The 17013-nt window shown below is 33.9% G+C and overlaps 1 protein-coding gene and 1 long non-coding RNA gene across 3 annotated transcripts in view; both read right to left on the reverse strand.

Moving 5' to 3' along the window:
* The window catches only part of LOC126733819 (uncharacterized), a 308547-nt gene that overhangs the window by 121144 nt on the left and 170390 nt on the right, over nucleotides 1–17013 (reverse strand). The gene's annotated exons all lie outside the window — the stretch shown is intronic.
* LOC126733811 (titin-like) overlaps nucleotides 1–17013 on the reverse strand; it is a 150617-nt gene that overhangs the window by 68541 nt on the left and 65063 nt on the right. For both annotated transcript variants that reach the window (XM_050437225.1, XM_050437224.1), the window contains exons 5-7: nucleotides 8366–8480; nucleotides 8037–8089; nucleotides 1482–1687 (exon numbers count right to left, since the gene is read on the reverse strand). In XM_050437225.1, coding sequence (XP_050293182.1) covers nucleotides 1482–1687; nucleotides 8037–8089; nucleotides 8366–8480 — 374 coding nt within the window. The remainder of the gene's footprint in view (nucleotides 1–1481; nucleotides 1688–8036; nucleotides 8090–8365; nucleotides 8481–17013) is intronic.

A 17013-nucleotide genomic window follows, 5' to 3' on the forward strand; every position in this document is an offset into this window, starting at 1 on the left:
CCTCGATGCGACCCAGAACAAAAAAATAGGCGCCTAAAATAGCGAGTAGGTAACAAACCTAAGACCGGCAAGAGCCCCGCAGCTAGTCCGGACAAATCCAGTGCAGTACAAGTTGCTGTCAGTTTACACTTAATAACGGTTGGAGATACTTACCAACCGAAACGTCGTGTTACATTAAATAAATAAGACAATGCAAGTTCGACAAGATGTTTCCCTTTGGACAGGCTGAGATACAGCCCTTAAATAGAAAGATACATAGTCAAATCAAAGGTACATCATCTCGAAGCTATAGAAAATCACATTTTAGAAAATTCTTCTCTATTTATCAGTGAAACCACATTTTTTAATATTATTTAATTAAATATTCAAAAGGAATCAAATATTCAATATATAATATATTCAAATATGATGGCATGAATAAATCAGAAAGGTATTTAAACTTCATAAGTTATATCCCTATAAACTGTAAATACTGCAAGAAGTTAAAATTAGTTCAAGTAATAAATTTATATAGGTAATGAAAAGAATAGGTCCCATTATATTTCCTTAAGGAACGCCGATTTTATATTTGATTTTCTAAATTAATTTTTGCTATAAGTGACGTAATACCCAATAAAATAAGAAACTTATAACGTATCTAAGTAATAAAGTACAGTGAAAACTATTTTTGCGTGATTACTTAATTGAAAATTAAGACTTTATCTCATCCATGGCATCCTATTTAAAATTTAAAAAAAAAAAAATTTCTATGATTTTAATACAAAAAAGTAGCAAATGGGGTATCATTGTTTTGTGAATATGATTTTCTATTGAAATACGTACTACCATACCAAGTGTCCCATATAAAATAATAAAGTTAGTGTCACACAGAAAATAACTGAATGTTAAAATATCCTCTTATTAAATATTACTTACCTTTCCAAAATTTGGGAACAGCCGCCTTATGCAGCATCGTTCGTCTGCCACTTATATAAATGTAGTCTTTATTAAAATGTTTTTCACAAATAAGTCTATTTTTTAGTAAAACCTCATCCACAACATATATTTCCTGGTTTCCACAATTATTTATCCACTCAGCGAGTATTTCTGGCTTTTTTAAAGGGAACTTAAAAAAACTTATAATATTGTTTGTCCTTTTCTTCACGTTACTACATCCACGATAAACGCCAATATTCATTTTAGGTGACGACCTATTAACACGTTTTATTTAATCTCTGCTAAATCTGCTCAATTAAAAGTATTAAAAAATAATAAACGAAATTCAAATTTAATAATCTAGGTGTGTGCGAAAACTCCCAAGCCTGTTCGTCCGCTCTCCAGACAATGAAATGATACACGAGATTTTTAAACGAGACCGAGGCGCGCTTCTTGTTGCGCCATCTATCCGCCGGCCGCTTTTAGTGGTACAATTCTGCCCGTAAAGTTGCGCATCTTCCCATATTCTCAATCAACGTTAATAGCCTACAGTTCAAAATACATACCTGGCGCCACTACGGGCTCTTCTATACGCATTAATGGTTGGATGTCCATAACTATTTCCTCCATAGGCTGAGCAGGTGGTGGGATTTCCGCAGGAACACCTATTTCAATTGCAGGTACAGCAAATTCAACCTCCATCGTTTTATCACGTGGCGGAACATGAATATCAGCCTGTACTGTGATTTGGTGCATAGATTGCACAGCCATTCTGAAAAAATTGGTGTTAAATATTTCAAAATGGAATTAATTGTGTTGAAGTCATGGATTATGTCACTAATAATTTAATGATTAAAATTACTAGCTACTAATGACTCATGAAGTGAACTTAATCGAGAAACAATATAGGTGAGGTGTAGTAAACAAGTTTAAAAATTAGATAGGTAAATCCTGTGTAATTTTTTTTAATAAGCATATTTGCAGTTTTTTGATTATCTAAGATTCTTGACCGCCATTAGAAGGTCGCACGGAGGTTTGAACGGTTCACACACGTCTCAAGACATTTCAGTTTTAATCTAGCGTGCCTTGACTGTGTTAAAACGGCCCAGTAGGATTAGGAAACATTCATTGCACAGTTATTATTTATTTTTTTTCAAAGCCTACTTACAGGAACTTGAAGTAACCCAGAGTTTGATGACGTCAAATGCCTAGAATAAATTATTCAATTTTTCTTTTTCAGAATCTTGATAACTTAGTAAGTACACAATGTATAATGCAGATAGAGAATCGAGGGTGCGCTGATATGTAGCTCAGTGTTGCAGGAAAGTGTCCCTCTAGCAAGAATAGTGAAAAGACGATTCATGGTACATTGCCCAGGCAATGTATGGAATGCCCTACTGATTATCTCTTAATTATATTTTAAATAAATGACTATGCTCTAAAATCGGTTGATTTCTAACTCTGTTATTGGAAATGCACAGTTAAGAGTCAAGGAAAATAGTGACAGGAAAAAAATAATTCATTCTTTGTTTAAATGATTTTTTAACTGACACGTATGATTGTGCCTACTTGTAAAGAAACTTAAAACTTACAAAAAAACAATGTCTCTAACTCGAAAAAATTCTCGTATTCTAACCATAGTTTTTATGAAAGTAATTTCTCGAATTGTAATTTTAATAATGAAGTAGACTTGAACTTTGGCCTAAAATTTGCTTTAAGTAGAGATTTTAACAAAAATTCATTGGGCATTTTTTTTACTGACATTGACTCTACAGTGAGAACGCGCAAGTTGGAACAAAGTCATTTAAAAATTCAGGGCAGTACGAGGGCGGGTCAATAAGTCCGGGACTTTTTGAATTTCCCGCCCTTTAATGGAAATGGCAACTCTACTCCTGCCAACAGAGAACTGTCAATTGGCGCCTGTCAAAATTTGAACAAGCTGCGTCATTTAGTTTGTGTTTGACAGCTGTTGATAGCAGACTACCACTCGTTTTGAGAAGAAAATGGAAAAAAGTGAGTTTCGTGTGCTCATTAAGCATTATTTTTTACGGAAAAAAAACCATCACTCAAACCAAGGCTAAACTTGATAAATATTATGGGGACTCTGCACCATCCATTTCTATGGTAAAGAAGTGGTTTACTGAATTTCGATGTGGCCGTACAAGCACGGAAGATGCCGAACGTTCTGGACGCCCAGTCGAGGTCTCTACATCCAAAACAATCAAAAAAATTCACGATATGGTTTTAACCGATCGGAGATTGAAAGTGAGAGAGATTGTGGAAGCCATAGGCATCTCACATGGTTCAGTAGTTTCAATTTTGAATGATCATTTGGGTATTAGAAAGCTTTCCGCAAGATGGGTGCCGCGTTTGCTCACAATCGACCACAAACGCAACCGTGTGACTATTTCCCAGGAGTGTTTGGCGTTATTCAACCGCAATATGGACGAATTTTTGCGTTGTTTCGTCACCGTGAACGAAACGTGGATCCACCACAACACGCCGAAGACCAAATAGCAGTCAAAACAGTGGATTTCTCGGGGTTAATCGGCGCCCAAGAAGGCAAAGGTGGGTTTGTCAGCCAATAAAGTCATGGCGACCGTTTTTTGGGATGCACGCGGTATAATCCACATTGACTATCTTCAAAAGGGGAAAACAATCAATGGAGAATATTATACCAACTTATTGAATAGATTCAATGAGGAACTGAAAGAAAAAAGACCACATTTGGCCAAAAAAAAAGTTCTTTTCCACCAGGACAATGCAAGGGTCCACACATGTGCAGTTTCCATGGTAAAAATCCATGAATTAGGTTTCGAATTACTTCCTCATCCTCCCTATTCTCCAGATTTAGCCCCCAGTGACTATTTTCTATTCCCAAACTTAAAGAAATGGCTCGGCGGAAAGAGATTTGACTCCAACGACGAAATTATCTCTCAAACAAATGCCTATTTTGATGACCTCGACAAATCATATTTTTCCGAAGGGATAAAAAAATTGGAGAAACGTTGGACTATGTGTATAGAACTCAAAGGAGACTATGTTTGAAAAATAAAATAACTTTTTATATAAAAACCTGTCTTTTATCCAAAAAGTCACGGACTTATTGACCCGTTCTCGTATGTCAATTTTTATTTTTTGGTTGAGATTTTTTTGACGATGAATTTATGTATACAGGGTGAACCAAAAATAAGCACCGACCATCAACTTTAATTTTTTAAATGAAACATCTATGTTTTATTCCATTTTTGAATTCTGCATATAATTTTAAGTATATTTTGTATATGTATATTATGTTGAATATTTAATAGCAATAATGCTATCTAGCAGATGATTATTGAATAAGTAAATTCATGACAGCTAAACATATTGTACACTCTTTAAAGGTTATTTAAAAAACCAAGTCATTTTGTATCTTAAATTAAACTATTATTAATATTACCACTTTTATATTATTTTAGCGTTTATAAATATTTTTAAATAACAACCAAAAAGATACACTTTTGACTGTATTAGTAAGTAATTAATTTACAATTAAAAAAAAATCAGGCCAGCATTAAGGAAAAAATAATGATTATTAATACGTAGAAACGTTGGGAGACACATGAGTGAGATACATCGTTTTAAAGGGAATCAAAAATTCTTTCAAAATAAGTTATAAAAAATGCAGGTTGATAGCCGTTGCGAAGATACCAAACGTCATAAAAAAAATTAAAGGTGAAGTTTTGCGGAGCACAAAAAATTATAAAATTTTGTAAAAAAATTAAAGTTTCTGAAACCAATAGCTTTTGGAAATAATAATTAAAATAAAATTTGGCGTTTTTTATTAATTACCCTGTAAATCACGAACTAATAAACATTTTGCAATGCTGTAAAAAAACTTAGAATAATCATCAAAATTGGCATTTTTTTAAAAATTTAACCGCCCTCGTATGTCCTATAGATTCTATGGTTATATGGTTTTATGTTGTTTCTAATTGATAAAAATAATACAAGATTAAAGAGTACCTAATATTTAAATTAACAAAAAAATATTTTTTTTTAATTTATTTAATTTCATTACATATAAAAATTGTTTAAACATTATAAATACAGGGTGCCACTAACTCTTCTGTCACCTTTGGAACCTCGAAGAGTATAAGATATTTAAAAATACTTAAAGTATGGTAGAAATGTTCGCATTGTCAACCTCTTAATAATGGGAACCATTAACACGTTGACTGCCATAATGGTACCAAAAAAATAATCTCATGGGCCACCGGTTTTTTTAATAACTTGTTTAAAATGTATGTTTTAAATATATTTTAGTTTTTTTTTTTAATCAAAACAATGTTTTTTTATTATTTTTATATTTTTAATTTCATATTACTTTACAGCCATGTGAAGCCACATAGTACTCTCGACGACACAAGCCAAAACCTTATTTTTGCACATATGGCCGTTCTATAACTCTTCCATAACAAAAGCACACCGCCGAGTAGCAGATGTAGCTTCACGCGGCTTTTTACGCTCGATCGACCAGGGCTGGGATTCTAAAATCACGACTCGATCTCGATACGATCACGACTTCGAATTCGATCGCGACGAGACAGGTGATTCTAAATTTCAATCGTCGGCTAAACTCGTTTTATTCGATTTGATTTAGGTTTCTTGGTATATATTTGTTATTTTCCCTAATATTTGACAGATGGAAGCGTCAATTGTCTTTTCTATTGATAAACACAAGAGTTTTCATTTATTTTGTTAATTTTTTCGCCTTCGTGTTTTTTTATTTAAATATATGCCTATATTATTTCTAATTTCTAATAAAAAATTGTCGTTTAAAACCACTACTATCCATTGGAAAATCATAATTGAATTCATGGAAAATCACAAAAACTTGTTGGGTTCATCCACTTTTGGTTTTAATATGGCAACATGTGTGTAATCAATAGGACCTAGAACACCAGGGAAATTGGATCTCTCTATAAATGTTAATTTATTAATTCCTCCAATCTCTTATATTTGAAAAATTAATGAATCGGTTAGTCAATAATTTCAGTAACTCTATGGATCCAATGACTTGTAGTAATTTCGCTAATTTCAAGTTTAAAATCTTGTCCAATGCTTCTTTGGTAACAATAGGTGGCATAAAATCTTAATATAATAATAATAATAATAATAATAATAAAGCATTTATTTAGCATAAAAAAGCTACATATAAGTACAAGTTTGCCTTATTAGTCTTATTACAATAGTAGAAATAGAAAAAAAAAACAATATTTGTAAATATGTGAAAATTAATTAAAAATAAAAAGTGTAATGTATGTACAGGACACAAACAAAAAGAAACAAGAATAAACCTACAGTACCTAATTTAACAAAAACATTATTAATACAAATACAAATACCAGGGGGCAACAATAAAATTAAACAAAGATAAAACTTAACTTATTAACAAATAATAAATAAAATAATTAAAAACGGGCTAAAATGTGTAAAACTAAAAATAAACATGTAAAATATTTATATTAAGGACGAGAAACAAAAGAAACGAGAATAAACCTACAGTGCTAAGATGTATAAATAAAATAAATAAAAACGGGCTAAAATCTGTAAAATTAAAATAAACAATCATAACTATCTGTACTAACAGTTATCTTAAAGAAATTTTCTTAGGAGCCTTTTGAACCGGTTTAGATTATCACAGTTTTTTATTATCACAGGTAATTTGTTAAATTCAGATAATCCCTTATATAAAACCGAGTTTTGCATTTGGGTCGAATTGCACCGTTCCAATAAAATAAAATCTGTACGATTTCTCGTATGATAACTATGAATATCACTAAATACCTTTAATCCATTACACAAATAGTTAGGTAACAAATTATGTTTAAGTTTAAAAACAAACAGATACACATTAAATAAAACCCTTTGCTTCACAGACAACATATTCAAAACATTCAACATACATTTAATTGGCGTACACCAACTACATTTTAAAATTTGTCTCATAGCTCTATTTTGTATTTTCTCCATTTGGTTTATTTTATACTGAGGTAGATTAAATAACAAAGTCGAACAGAATTGTAAGTGTGGGAGAGCAATAATATTATAGAGTTGTAGTTTTGTATGCATGCTTAAGTTTTTACCTATTCGAGTTATAAAACCAACTTTTTTTGAAAATTTTCGCATTACATAGTCAGCATGAGCTTGAAAGTTTAGATTGTAGTCCAACATTATGCCTAAATATTTAATTTCCCCATCATAAGTAATATTTTCCCCATTTACAGCTATGTGCATACTTTGGATTTCCGCTTCACTAAGCTTTGATTTCTTTCTAAATATGCAAAATTTGGATTTATCAGTATTTAAACATAGCTTATTTACACACAGCCAATCAAAAATACGCTCCAAATCATCATTCAAATCTTTCTGCATTTGTTGTAAGTTTTTACCTATAATATAAAGCATTGTGTCGTCAGCAAAAAGAATAATTTTACACTTAAGTGTTACTCTAACCATATCATTAATATAGATTAAAAATAACAGCGGACCATATATGTACTAAAACTGGCCATTCAATGGTAACTCTATTTCCTCTGTCTCTATTATTAACAGAAGGTTGTAGAAAATAGGGTCGAATTAAATCTATTAATTGTTGTGTTTAAGAAAGCTTCTTGATATACTAATGAAAACCTGGTATCATAGATAATATATATAATAACTAAAAATGCCTGGTATGACTATTGGTAAACAATAAATGAAACAAATACGTTTAAAAAAAGGATGCTTTCACATTATGCACGTATTAAAAAAGGAAGAACCTATATCGTCTGGTGTATACGACATACCGAAGCGTGTCGTCGACGAATCGTTAAAAAATAGGCAATCCGCAAGACACTCACGACTGAACATTTTATTTAGAATCTGTCATATCGAGTAATCGTATCGAATCGTGATTTTAGAATCCCAGCCCTGAGTTGCCTACGTGGATTCACACGGCCATTAGATGAAATTTATTGTGAAGCCACATTTGCTCCTTATGGCAGCCAACGTGTTAAATTGCGGAAATCTAAGTGTTTCCGAATATATTCGAAAAAACAAAAAACGAATATAATATTTATTAAATTAATTATTACCTTTCAATTTCAGGCTGCAACATGAACTCGTCTCCAAAGTCGTCCATTAATTTCTGTAAAAAATGGTAAAATGGAATGAATAAAAACAAAGGAAAATCCGGATCGTTAAATAGTTTCAAATAAAAATAAAATACAATATTCTTTTTATGTATAATGGTTGTAATTTATTATAAAGATTTAAATTGTTATGTAAATTAATTTGCTTGTCTTAAATCAATGTAGAAACGAAACGATACTTTTGATAAAGTTTGTAATAAAGTAGTAAAATTCACTTTATTTTCAGCTATGTATTTTACTTAAACAAATTGAAAATATTTTAGTTCAGTTACCTGTTGTAATGGAACATCTTCACGAAGGGTAATTTCATCCACACGAGCTTGAATAACATTTTCCTCCAAAATTTCGGGGAGTTTCAGTGGTTCGAGAAGAAACTCGGCTTCTGCTCTAAAATAAGAAATATGTATTAAAATTAATTTAATTCTGTTTGCAGCGTTATTATTTAGGAGCACAGAAAACTGACACAGGTTTGCAAAAACCGCAAAACTCTTTCTTTAAAAATAACCCTGAGATACACTGCGATTACACCCAAAATGAGACAACGTGTACGTTCCATACTTTGTAGATAGTAAACTCTTATTATACAGGGTGAGTTTCAACCTATGCGCATAAACTTGGGAAATGGTAGATAAAGATCAATAATGAGTAATAATGAGAAAAAATGTAGTAAAATATTTTTAGTTTCCGAAATAAAGTTAAACAAATGTCAACAGAACGTGTATCAGACGAACTTATTTTGTTTATTAATAACTAATAGTAAACAAGTCATAATGTTTGGAATTTGTTGTTTGGAATCTTTAGCAGTACTTAGTTTGTTGGTGGCTGTGATCGTTTTCGATCATTATTTTCACACGAACAAAATAAAAGCGTCAAATGTAACGGCGCACATTTTTACAAACGAAGAACTTGTCGACATGGTTTTGGTTTATGGAGAAACGCATCAGAATGCAGTGGCAGCAGCTGATCTGTATGCCCAAAGATTTCCCCTAAGATATCACCCGAGACGTGGGGCTTTCTTACGTGTTATTCAGCGGGGTAGAGAAACTGGCAATTTGCGGTCGCGGCCTGGACAAGATGGAGGAGCTCTTAGACCTAGGCATATTCTAAATCTGGAGGAGGATATTTTAAAAGTTATCGAAGAACAACCTGGAATTAGCACTAGGACAATTGCAGCGCGATTTGGAATATCTGAGTTGCTGTACCCGTTTCATGTGCAGAGGGTACAAGCCCTACTTCCAAGAGATTTGCCACTTCGAGTACACTTTTGTGAGTGGTTGTTACTCCAGCAGTTAAGCCCAAACTTTACCATGAACATTTTAGTTACGGATGAGGCAAATTTTACGCGCAATGGAATTTTCAACTTTCATAACACTCATTACTGGGCTTTGGAAAATCCGCATATTACACGGAGAACATACTTTCAACAACGTTTTTCTGTAAATGTATGGGCTGGAATTCTGAACGGGATGCTCATGGGACCTTTTATTCTGGAAAATCGTTTAACTGGTACTCGGTATTTAGAATTTTTGCGCAACAATTTACCAGTGCTCCTTGAAAATGTGAATCTCAACGTTAGGCAGAACCTGTGGTTTCTTCATGATGGTGCTCCACCACATTTTTCACGACCAGTGCGACAACATTTAGATCGTGTGTTTCCCGGACGATGGATCCAGTTGGGTGGCCCCCTCGCTCGCCTGACCTTAATCCATTAGACTTTTATTTGTAAGGTCATATGAAAACAATGGTGTATGTAAACGAAGTTAATACTGAGCAAATAAACGCTGCCAGTGACGCAATTCGCCTACAGCCTGGTTTGGCCTGTGATGCATGTATGTCTTCATGGATTCGACGAGCTCAAGTCTGTATCGAAAATAATGGAAACAACTTCGAACAGTTGCTTTAAATTAGTTTAAATTAAACACGTTAAAAAATACACGTCTTTTATTTAAAAAAATATAGATATCTCCAAAACTAAAAATATTTTACAAATTTTTTTTTTCATTATTACTCATTATTACTCAACAGCTATCATTTCCCAAGTTTATGCCCATAGGTTGAAAATCACCCTGTATAGTGATGCCCAAATGGGGTGTACATATTATGGATAGATCTTGGTAACTATAAGAGATTTTATCTTTTTCTGATTTTTAAATGTTTGGAAAAAATCTAAAAAGTATTTTTAAAATCTGTAAAAAAATTATTAGGACGACTTTTTAAGGAAGACGCATACTTGAATTTTTCGCTAAATTAAAAAGATCTTTTTTTCCTTTAAAATGATGTATAACACTAACAACTTTCGCGAGTTGGCCATGACTTTTATCATTTTAGGAATTTTCTCATACACACAATTATTATTAACTTTCTAATGTCAACTTAAATATTTACGTCATTTCTAACTAAAACAATAAACTACTTGTAACAATAATATTAAATGAAACTATTCAAAAGGATGGCCATTTTTGTTAAAACATTTTTCACATTTCTTTAAGATACTTCTAGTTACCTTACGCAGGGCGTTTCTATTATTTATATTATTTAAGACATTCCGAACCCTGTCCTCTAGTTGTTCAAGAGTCGTAGGAGGTTCAAACTCGTAAACTTCATTTTTAACATATCCCTAAAGATGAAAATCCAGGGTTGTAATATCCGGAGACCTAGCTGGCCAATTTACAATCACCGCGGTTCGCGATAAGTTTATTGTTAAATGCTTGCGTTAACAATTTTTGAACGTCCCGAGTATTATGCGCGGGACATCCGTCCTGTTGAAACCACACATCACTTTATATTTGTTCTTCAGGTATTATAGTTCTCACGGCAGGTATTATCTACTCTTTCAAAAGATTTAAATATCTTTGACCTGTCAGTGTTTGGTTATAAATAAAGGACTCAATAAGGTGATTATCTAAAAACAATTATAGCATTTTACTTGAAAATAATTTTGTGCAGTGGGTAATTAACTTACCGTACATACATTATACACCATACATTAAATCCAAATCTTACTTGTAGCCTACATTCAGCAACTTCATGAGGATTCTCAGTAGCCCAAAAATGACAGATGATCCCTGTTGAATACACCGCAGTTGCTAAAAAACGTCTCGTTGGTCCAAATAATTTTCCTGCTGGAATTAGGTATTTCTTGACATTGCCTTACAAACCAGTTTGAAAATTCTAATCGTCTTGAGTAGTCAGTATCTCTTTAACGTTGAACAATAGTAGGCTTATATGGACGATATTTATTTTTTTTAAGGACTCTTTGAATGGTAGTCCTTGGTATATTCATATTAGTTGCAGCTTTTCGGGTTGATCTTTTCAGGTTCGTATTCTGCCGTCCAACAGAAAAAGGTCGTATGTGACATTTTTTCGAAAAATAAGAGTTTACTATTTTCGGATTAAATTTTAATAAATCTTTTTAGGTAACAACAAAATTTTTTAATTTTTTTTGGAAAAAACTGCAAAAAACACTAATTATAATTTGTCAATTTGTACATCTGTCTTAGAAAATGATATTTTACAAAGCATAAAAACCTTATGTGTCCTTTTTTACCGTATGTTACTTGCAAATGCAAAAAATATAAAGCATAAAAAACGTATGTGTAGTGTAATGCCGCACATACGGTTTATATGCTTAGTAAAAGCCTACTGTTTTGCCTATGTTAACATTTTCTTACGTATGTGTGCACATACGATGTTTTTGCCTAGGAATTATTCATTTTTTTAATTATTTTGGGGAGACGTATGTGTATTTACTCCCACTTATTATAATTGTTAGCTACTATATTGGTGTATGTAAATAAAATCCATAAATCAAGTTAATCGAAGGACCAGATTTATTCAATCGAACAAATCAACTATATAATTATATGTAGACGAACTGTACAAATCCATATCGCTAGTAATTTGAAATTAATAAAGACCAGAGGCAGCGTGTGTAAATTAGCCGGAGAAAAGGTAAAAGTTCAGAAAAGTGTGTATATCGAGGCACAACCTTGAGAGAAACCGCGTTACATGTAATAATTAAAGTATGGTTCGATAGTAAAGCGTAATTCACAACATCCTCCCCCCCTTGAGGAATTGTCCTCAATTACTCGAAAGGCAATGGGCAAAGTTTCGTAACAGGCCTTAGCAATTCACCACCTGCTGTTTGAATTTTAACTACCCGCACCTTGCCGTCTTTTCCCTGAAAAATTTCTATTACTCGGACTAAAACCCATTTTAAGGGTGGTACACCGTCTTCCTTTACCAACGCGATGGTTCCAACCTTTAAATTCTCTCTCTCTCTACTCACTACTACACTAAAAACTCTACTAACGTAACCCATTTGCTCCGATTCTGAAGGGAGTTGAGGTACTCGGAAGACCAGCGTTTCCAAAACAATTGTTTAATTTTTGACACCCTTTGATACAAATTTAATCTATTTTCCTTTATGTCACAAACATCCCGTTCAGGAAAACTAGTGAGAGGCTCTCCTATCAAAAAATGCGCCGGAGTTAGGCATGTTAAATCAGTGACGTCAGTGGAAATAGGACATAATGGTCTCGAGTTTAAAATAGATTCCACTTGGGCTAACACTGTTGACAGTTCTTCAAAAGTCAAACAAGAAGTACCCATAACCTTATATAAAAGAGATTTTGCCGACTTAATTGCCGATTCCCAAATTCCACCCCAGTGGGGACTGTTTGGTGGGATGAATCGCCACTCAATTTCTTTAGTCGATAAAAATTCAACAATAGAATTTTTGTTTGCCGTTGATTTAAAAAATTTGTAAACGTCTTTGAGGATATGTTACTTCCCTGAAAGTTGGTGGCATTGTCGCTGAAAATAATTTCAGGATTACCACGACGTGCGATAAACCATTTCAAAGTAAGCAAAAATGCGTCAGATGATAAGCTAGTGACCACTTCGATGTGTATAGCCTTTGTTGCCATACAAATAAGAAGTGCTATATAAGCCTTTGTTTTCTTTGAATTTCGAAGAGTTGATTGTTTGATCCACAGAGGGCCACCAAAGTCAACGCCAACCTTGAGGAATGGCCTGGCAACTGAAGTTCGATCAGGAGGTAAAGCGCCCATGAGTTGATTAGAAGCTATAGCTCTAAATCGAAAACAAGTCGTACAACTCTTTAAAACCGACTTTACTTGGCTTAGTCCATGGATTGGCCAATATCTCATCCGTAAATTCGCCAAGACGATGTGAGCTCCAGCATGATAGAGCTTAAGATGTTGAATTGCTGAATTTCTGTCGGGAAACCTTCCATTTGTACCATATGAAGAATTTTATTCAATGAATTTTTTAACTCTTCAACTGTGAGATATCCTTAGAATTTTTGATTTTTCGGGTTTGCATTGTTTAGAAATCGTAGACAATATGCAAATGACCTTTGCAATCGTAAAAAGCTAGAATATTTTGTCCAATCTAAAATAGCGCTTTAAAATTGTTGCTTAGACTGATGTAACGTGACCTTTTTCTGCTCTGGTAGACTTTGCACCTTTATGTCAGACTTAAATGAAGAGATGTCCAACTTAGTATCCAACAAAAAGTCTGGACCCTGCCACCACTTCTCATCCGAAATTAAATTAGTAGGAGATGAACCACGAGAAAGAATTTCAGCTGGATTTAACTCTGATTTTATGTGATTCCATTGAAAACCATTGGTAAGCTCTTGGATCTCAGAAATGCGGTTTGACACAAATGTAGTCCAACGTGATGGAGACGAGTTAAGCCAGCAAATTACTATTTTGGAATCCGTCCAAAGTGTAACCCTTTGTATTTTGTGAGTGTGTGAACCAATCTTGACAGAAGCAAGGCTCCGCACAGTTCCAGTCGCGGCAAAGATATAGTTTTAACTGGTGCAACACGTGATTTTGAGCAAACCAGGTTAGAGGAAATTTTACCATTAGCATGCACTCCCCTAAGATACACGCATGCCCCATAAGCAACCATGGAGGCATCTGAAAACCCATGTAGTTCAATTTCTGTTACAGAACTGTTTGTGAATAAATACCTCGGAATATTTAATTCCACTAATTTTTCCAAATTTTCAAAGAAAATATTCCATTTTTCTTTTAAGTCAGGGGGTAATGTTTGATCCCACTCTATCTTTCGAGTCCAAATTTCCTGCATTAGCAACTTGCCCACCACAATAACCGGACCTACAAGACCTAACGGGTCAAACATTTGAGAAATCCTTGAAAGGACTTGCCTTTTAGAAACCTGCTCTAGTTGTTCCAAAAGTGGAACCGAAACGTTAAAAACATCCTTTGAAGCGTGCCAAGCCAGACCTAAAACCTTATTTGATGAATTTTCCTCTTCGATTTTCACGTGATCCCGGTTGTTGTCCAATGAATTGAGTAAAAGACTATCATTTGAACACCATTTGTGGAGTTTAAAACCTGCCGAACTTAACAAGTTTTTTAACTGGTCAATTAACTGAAGTAGCTGTTTCCTACTATTAGTACCACTGAGAATATCATCCACGTAACATTGCGTCAAAATGGCCTCCGAAGCTAAAGGATATTTTAAAGCTCCATTCTGAGCTAATTGATAGAGGCAACGAGTTGCGAGAAATGGTGCCGAATTTGTCCCGTAAGTCACGGTTTGTAATTCCAAACATTTAAAGTCACTGTTGAGAGAATCCCGCCATATAATATTCTGCAAAAATCTCTGAGTGGGATTTATTGTGACCATCCTATACATTTTTTGTATATCAGCCGTCACAACAAAAGAAAATGTGCGAAACCTAATCAAGATGTCAAATAAGTCTGGCTGAACGGGTGCCCCCTTTAACATAATGTTATTAAGCGATAAACCACTAGAAGTTTGTGCAGATGCGTCGAACACTACGCGTAGTTTGGTAGTTGAACTATCTTCCCGAATTACTCAGTGGTGTGGGAGAAAAACCTTAAAATTTGTATGAGGATTGTTGAAGTCAAATTCAGTGTATTTTGCATGTCCCAGATTGACATATTCGTCAATAAAAGCCTTGTAATTAGTAAACAACTTTAAATTCTTATGTAAACGCCTTTCCAATGAAATGAAGCGTCTAATTGCCATCGTAGCAGAGTTTCCTAGCTGAGTGTAGTCATTAGCATTGCGAAAAGGCAAATCTACCTGAAACTGACCATTTGACAACTGTTGCACAAATTCACAAAACCTTTCCTCACATAGTTTGTCGTCACTAGATAAAACCCTTTTGTTAGAAACCTCTTCTAATTGCCAAAACCTAGAAATACTTTCATCAAGCTCTTGCATTGAATGACAGACTGATAAAGCAAAGTTGCATGCCAAATTCCCATTATACCCCTTGATTGGAGCACATCCGCAGACCAACCAACCAAACCTAGAATTTTGTAGTACTGGAAGACCTTGACCTAAATTAACAATTCCTGAAACAATAATGTCAAAATAGAGGTCTGCCCCGATAAGCATGTCAATATCCGAAGTCCTAAAATATCCTGGATCTGCCAATTCGATGCAACTCGGTAAGTGAATCTTGCTAGTATCTACAAAGGCATGTGGTAACGGATACGTTATTTTCTCCAACACTGAAAATGAACCCTTTATGTCAAAACCCCTATCTACCTTGGAATATAGTTGGAGATCAACCATTTTGGTCACCTGAGAAATGGTATTTCCAATACCCCCAATTTTTATTATATTACAATAACTCGATAAATTTAATTTCTTAAGTGTTTCAGCTGTTATAAAGCTTACTTGAGACCCGGAATCTAGTAACGCGCGAACCGTTATTTCTCGTTTATCTTTAGTAACCAAACTTACCCTGGCCGTTCCTAATAAAACCTGCAAAGTAGAAATTTGACCTTGTGAAATTAACACTGACTGTGATACTGTTTGAGGTAACTCCTCTTGTACCCCTGAAGTCGACTGCACCCTAACCTCATTCTCTGAAGAGCCCCTTTTGTCTCTTTGTTGATGAGAACGACACCATACGCCTCAGAATTGTTGCAATGTAAAAGAGTATGATGTTTCCTATTGCACGTTTTACACCCTGTAGATAGACATTGAGCAACAGAGTGCTTTGTCCCCAAACAGTTATAGCATAACCTTTTATTTTGAATAAAATTGCGTTTCTCATCAAGGCTTATCCCTTTAAATTTAAAACACCACTGTAATTTATGCTCTCCGTTTCAAAATAAACAAACCCCATTAGTCCTTTTTTCTGAGACACCCATTAGTGCATTTTTGTGTTTATTTTTAAAACCTGAATTAAACCCCGATGTGTTAGTATTTTTTGAGGATTCTGACCCTGAGATATTTTCTAGATCTTCCTAGATATTTTTTAGATCCCTAACGTGAGTGTTTATTATGATTACATGATTATCATACCTTTTGTTGAGGAGATCTAGTGCAACTCTATAGTTAGATTGTGTAAGAGGCAAATCTTTAATGATATTCAATGCCTCATTTGATAAACAGCCTTTTAAATACAAAAATTTCTGTATATTAGTTAAGTGAGAACTGCTGTCTATCATGGCATTGAATAATCTATGAATGTTTTCCATTCCTCATATTTCCCAGAGAAAGAAGGTGGGTTTATATTTGGTAATCTAATTTTACCTAAGGGGTCCTCGGGGTGAGGATGTGCTGAACTACGCTGTACCACATTATCCGTATTAGGCTGTTGCAAAATGGCTGCATTTCGATTTTCAATAAGCGATTTAATTTTTGCCCAAATGCTAAAATACTGAGTTTCAATCGCGATACGATCATCCTCTTCGTTTGAGGCCCAATCTTCGGTTTCTTCCGCGATTTTTTCAATTTCATCTTGAATTAAATTGTAACTTTCAAACGCTGCCTGTAATCTTATTTCCCTTACCATAAATTCATTTAAATCTACTGACAAATCATTTTCATTTTATATGACAAACGTTTCTATCCTAGAAATACATCTTTTTTGTGT

The sequence above is a fragment of the Anthonomus grandis genome, chromosome 3, assembly GCF_022605725.1.
Source record: "Anthonomus grandis grandis chromosome 3, icAntGran1.3, whole genome shotgun sequence".
NCBI lineage: Eukaryota > Metazoa > Arthropoda > Insecta > Coleoptera > Curculionidae > Anthonomus > Anthonomus grandis.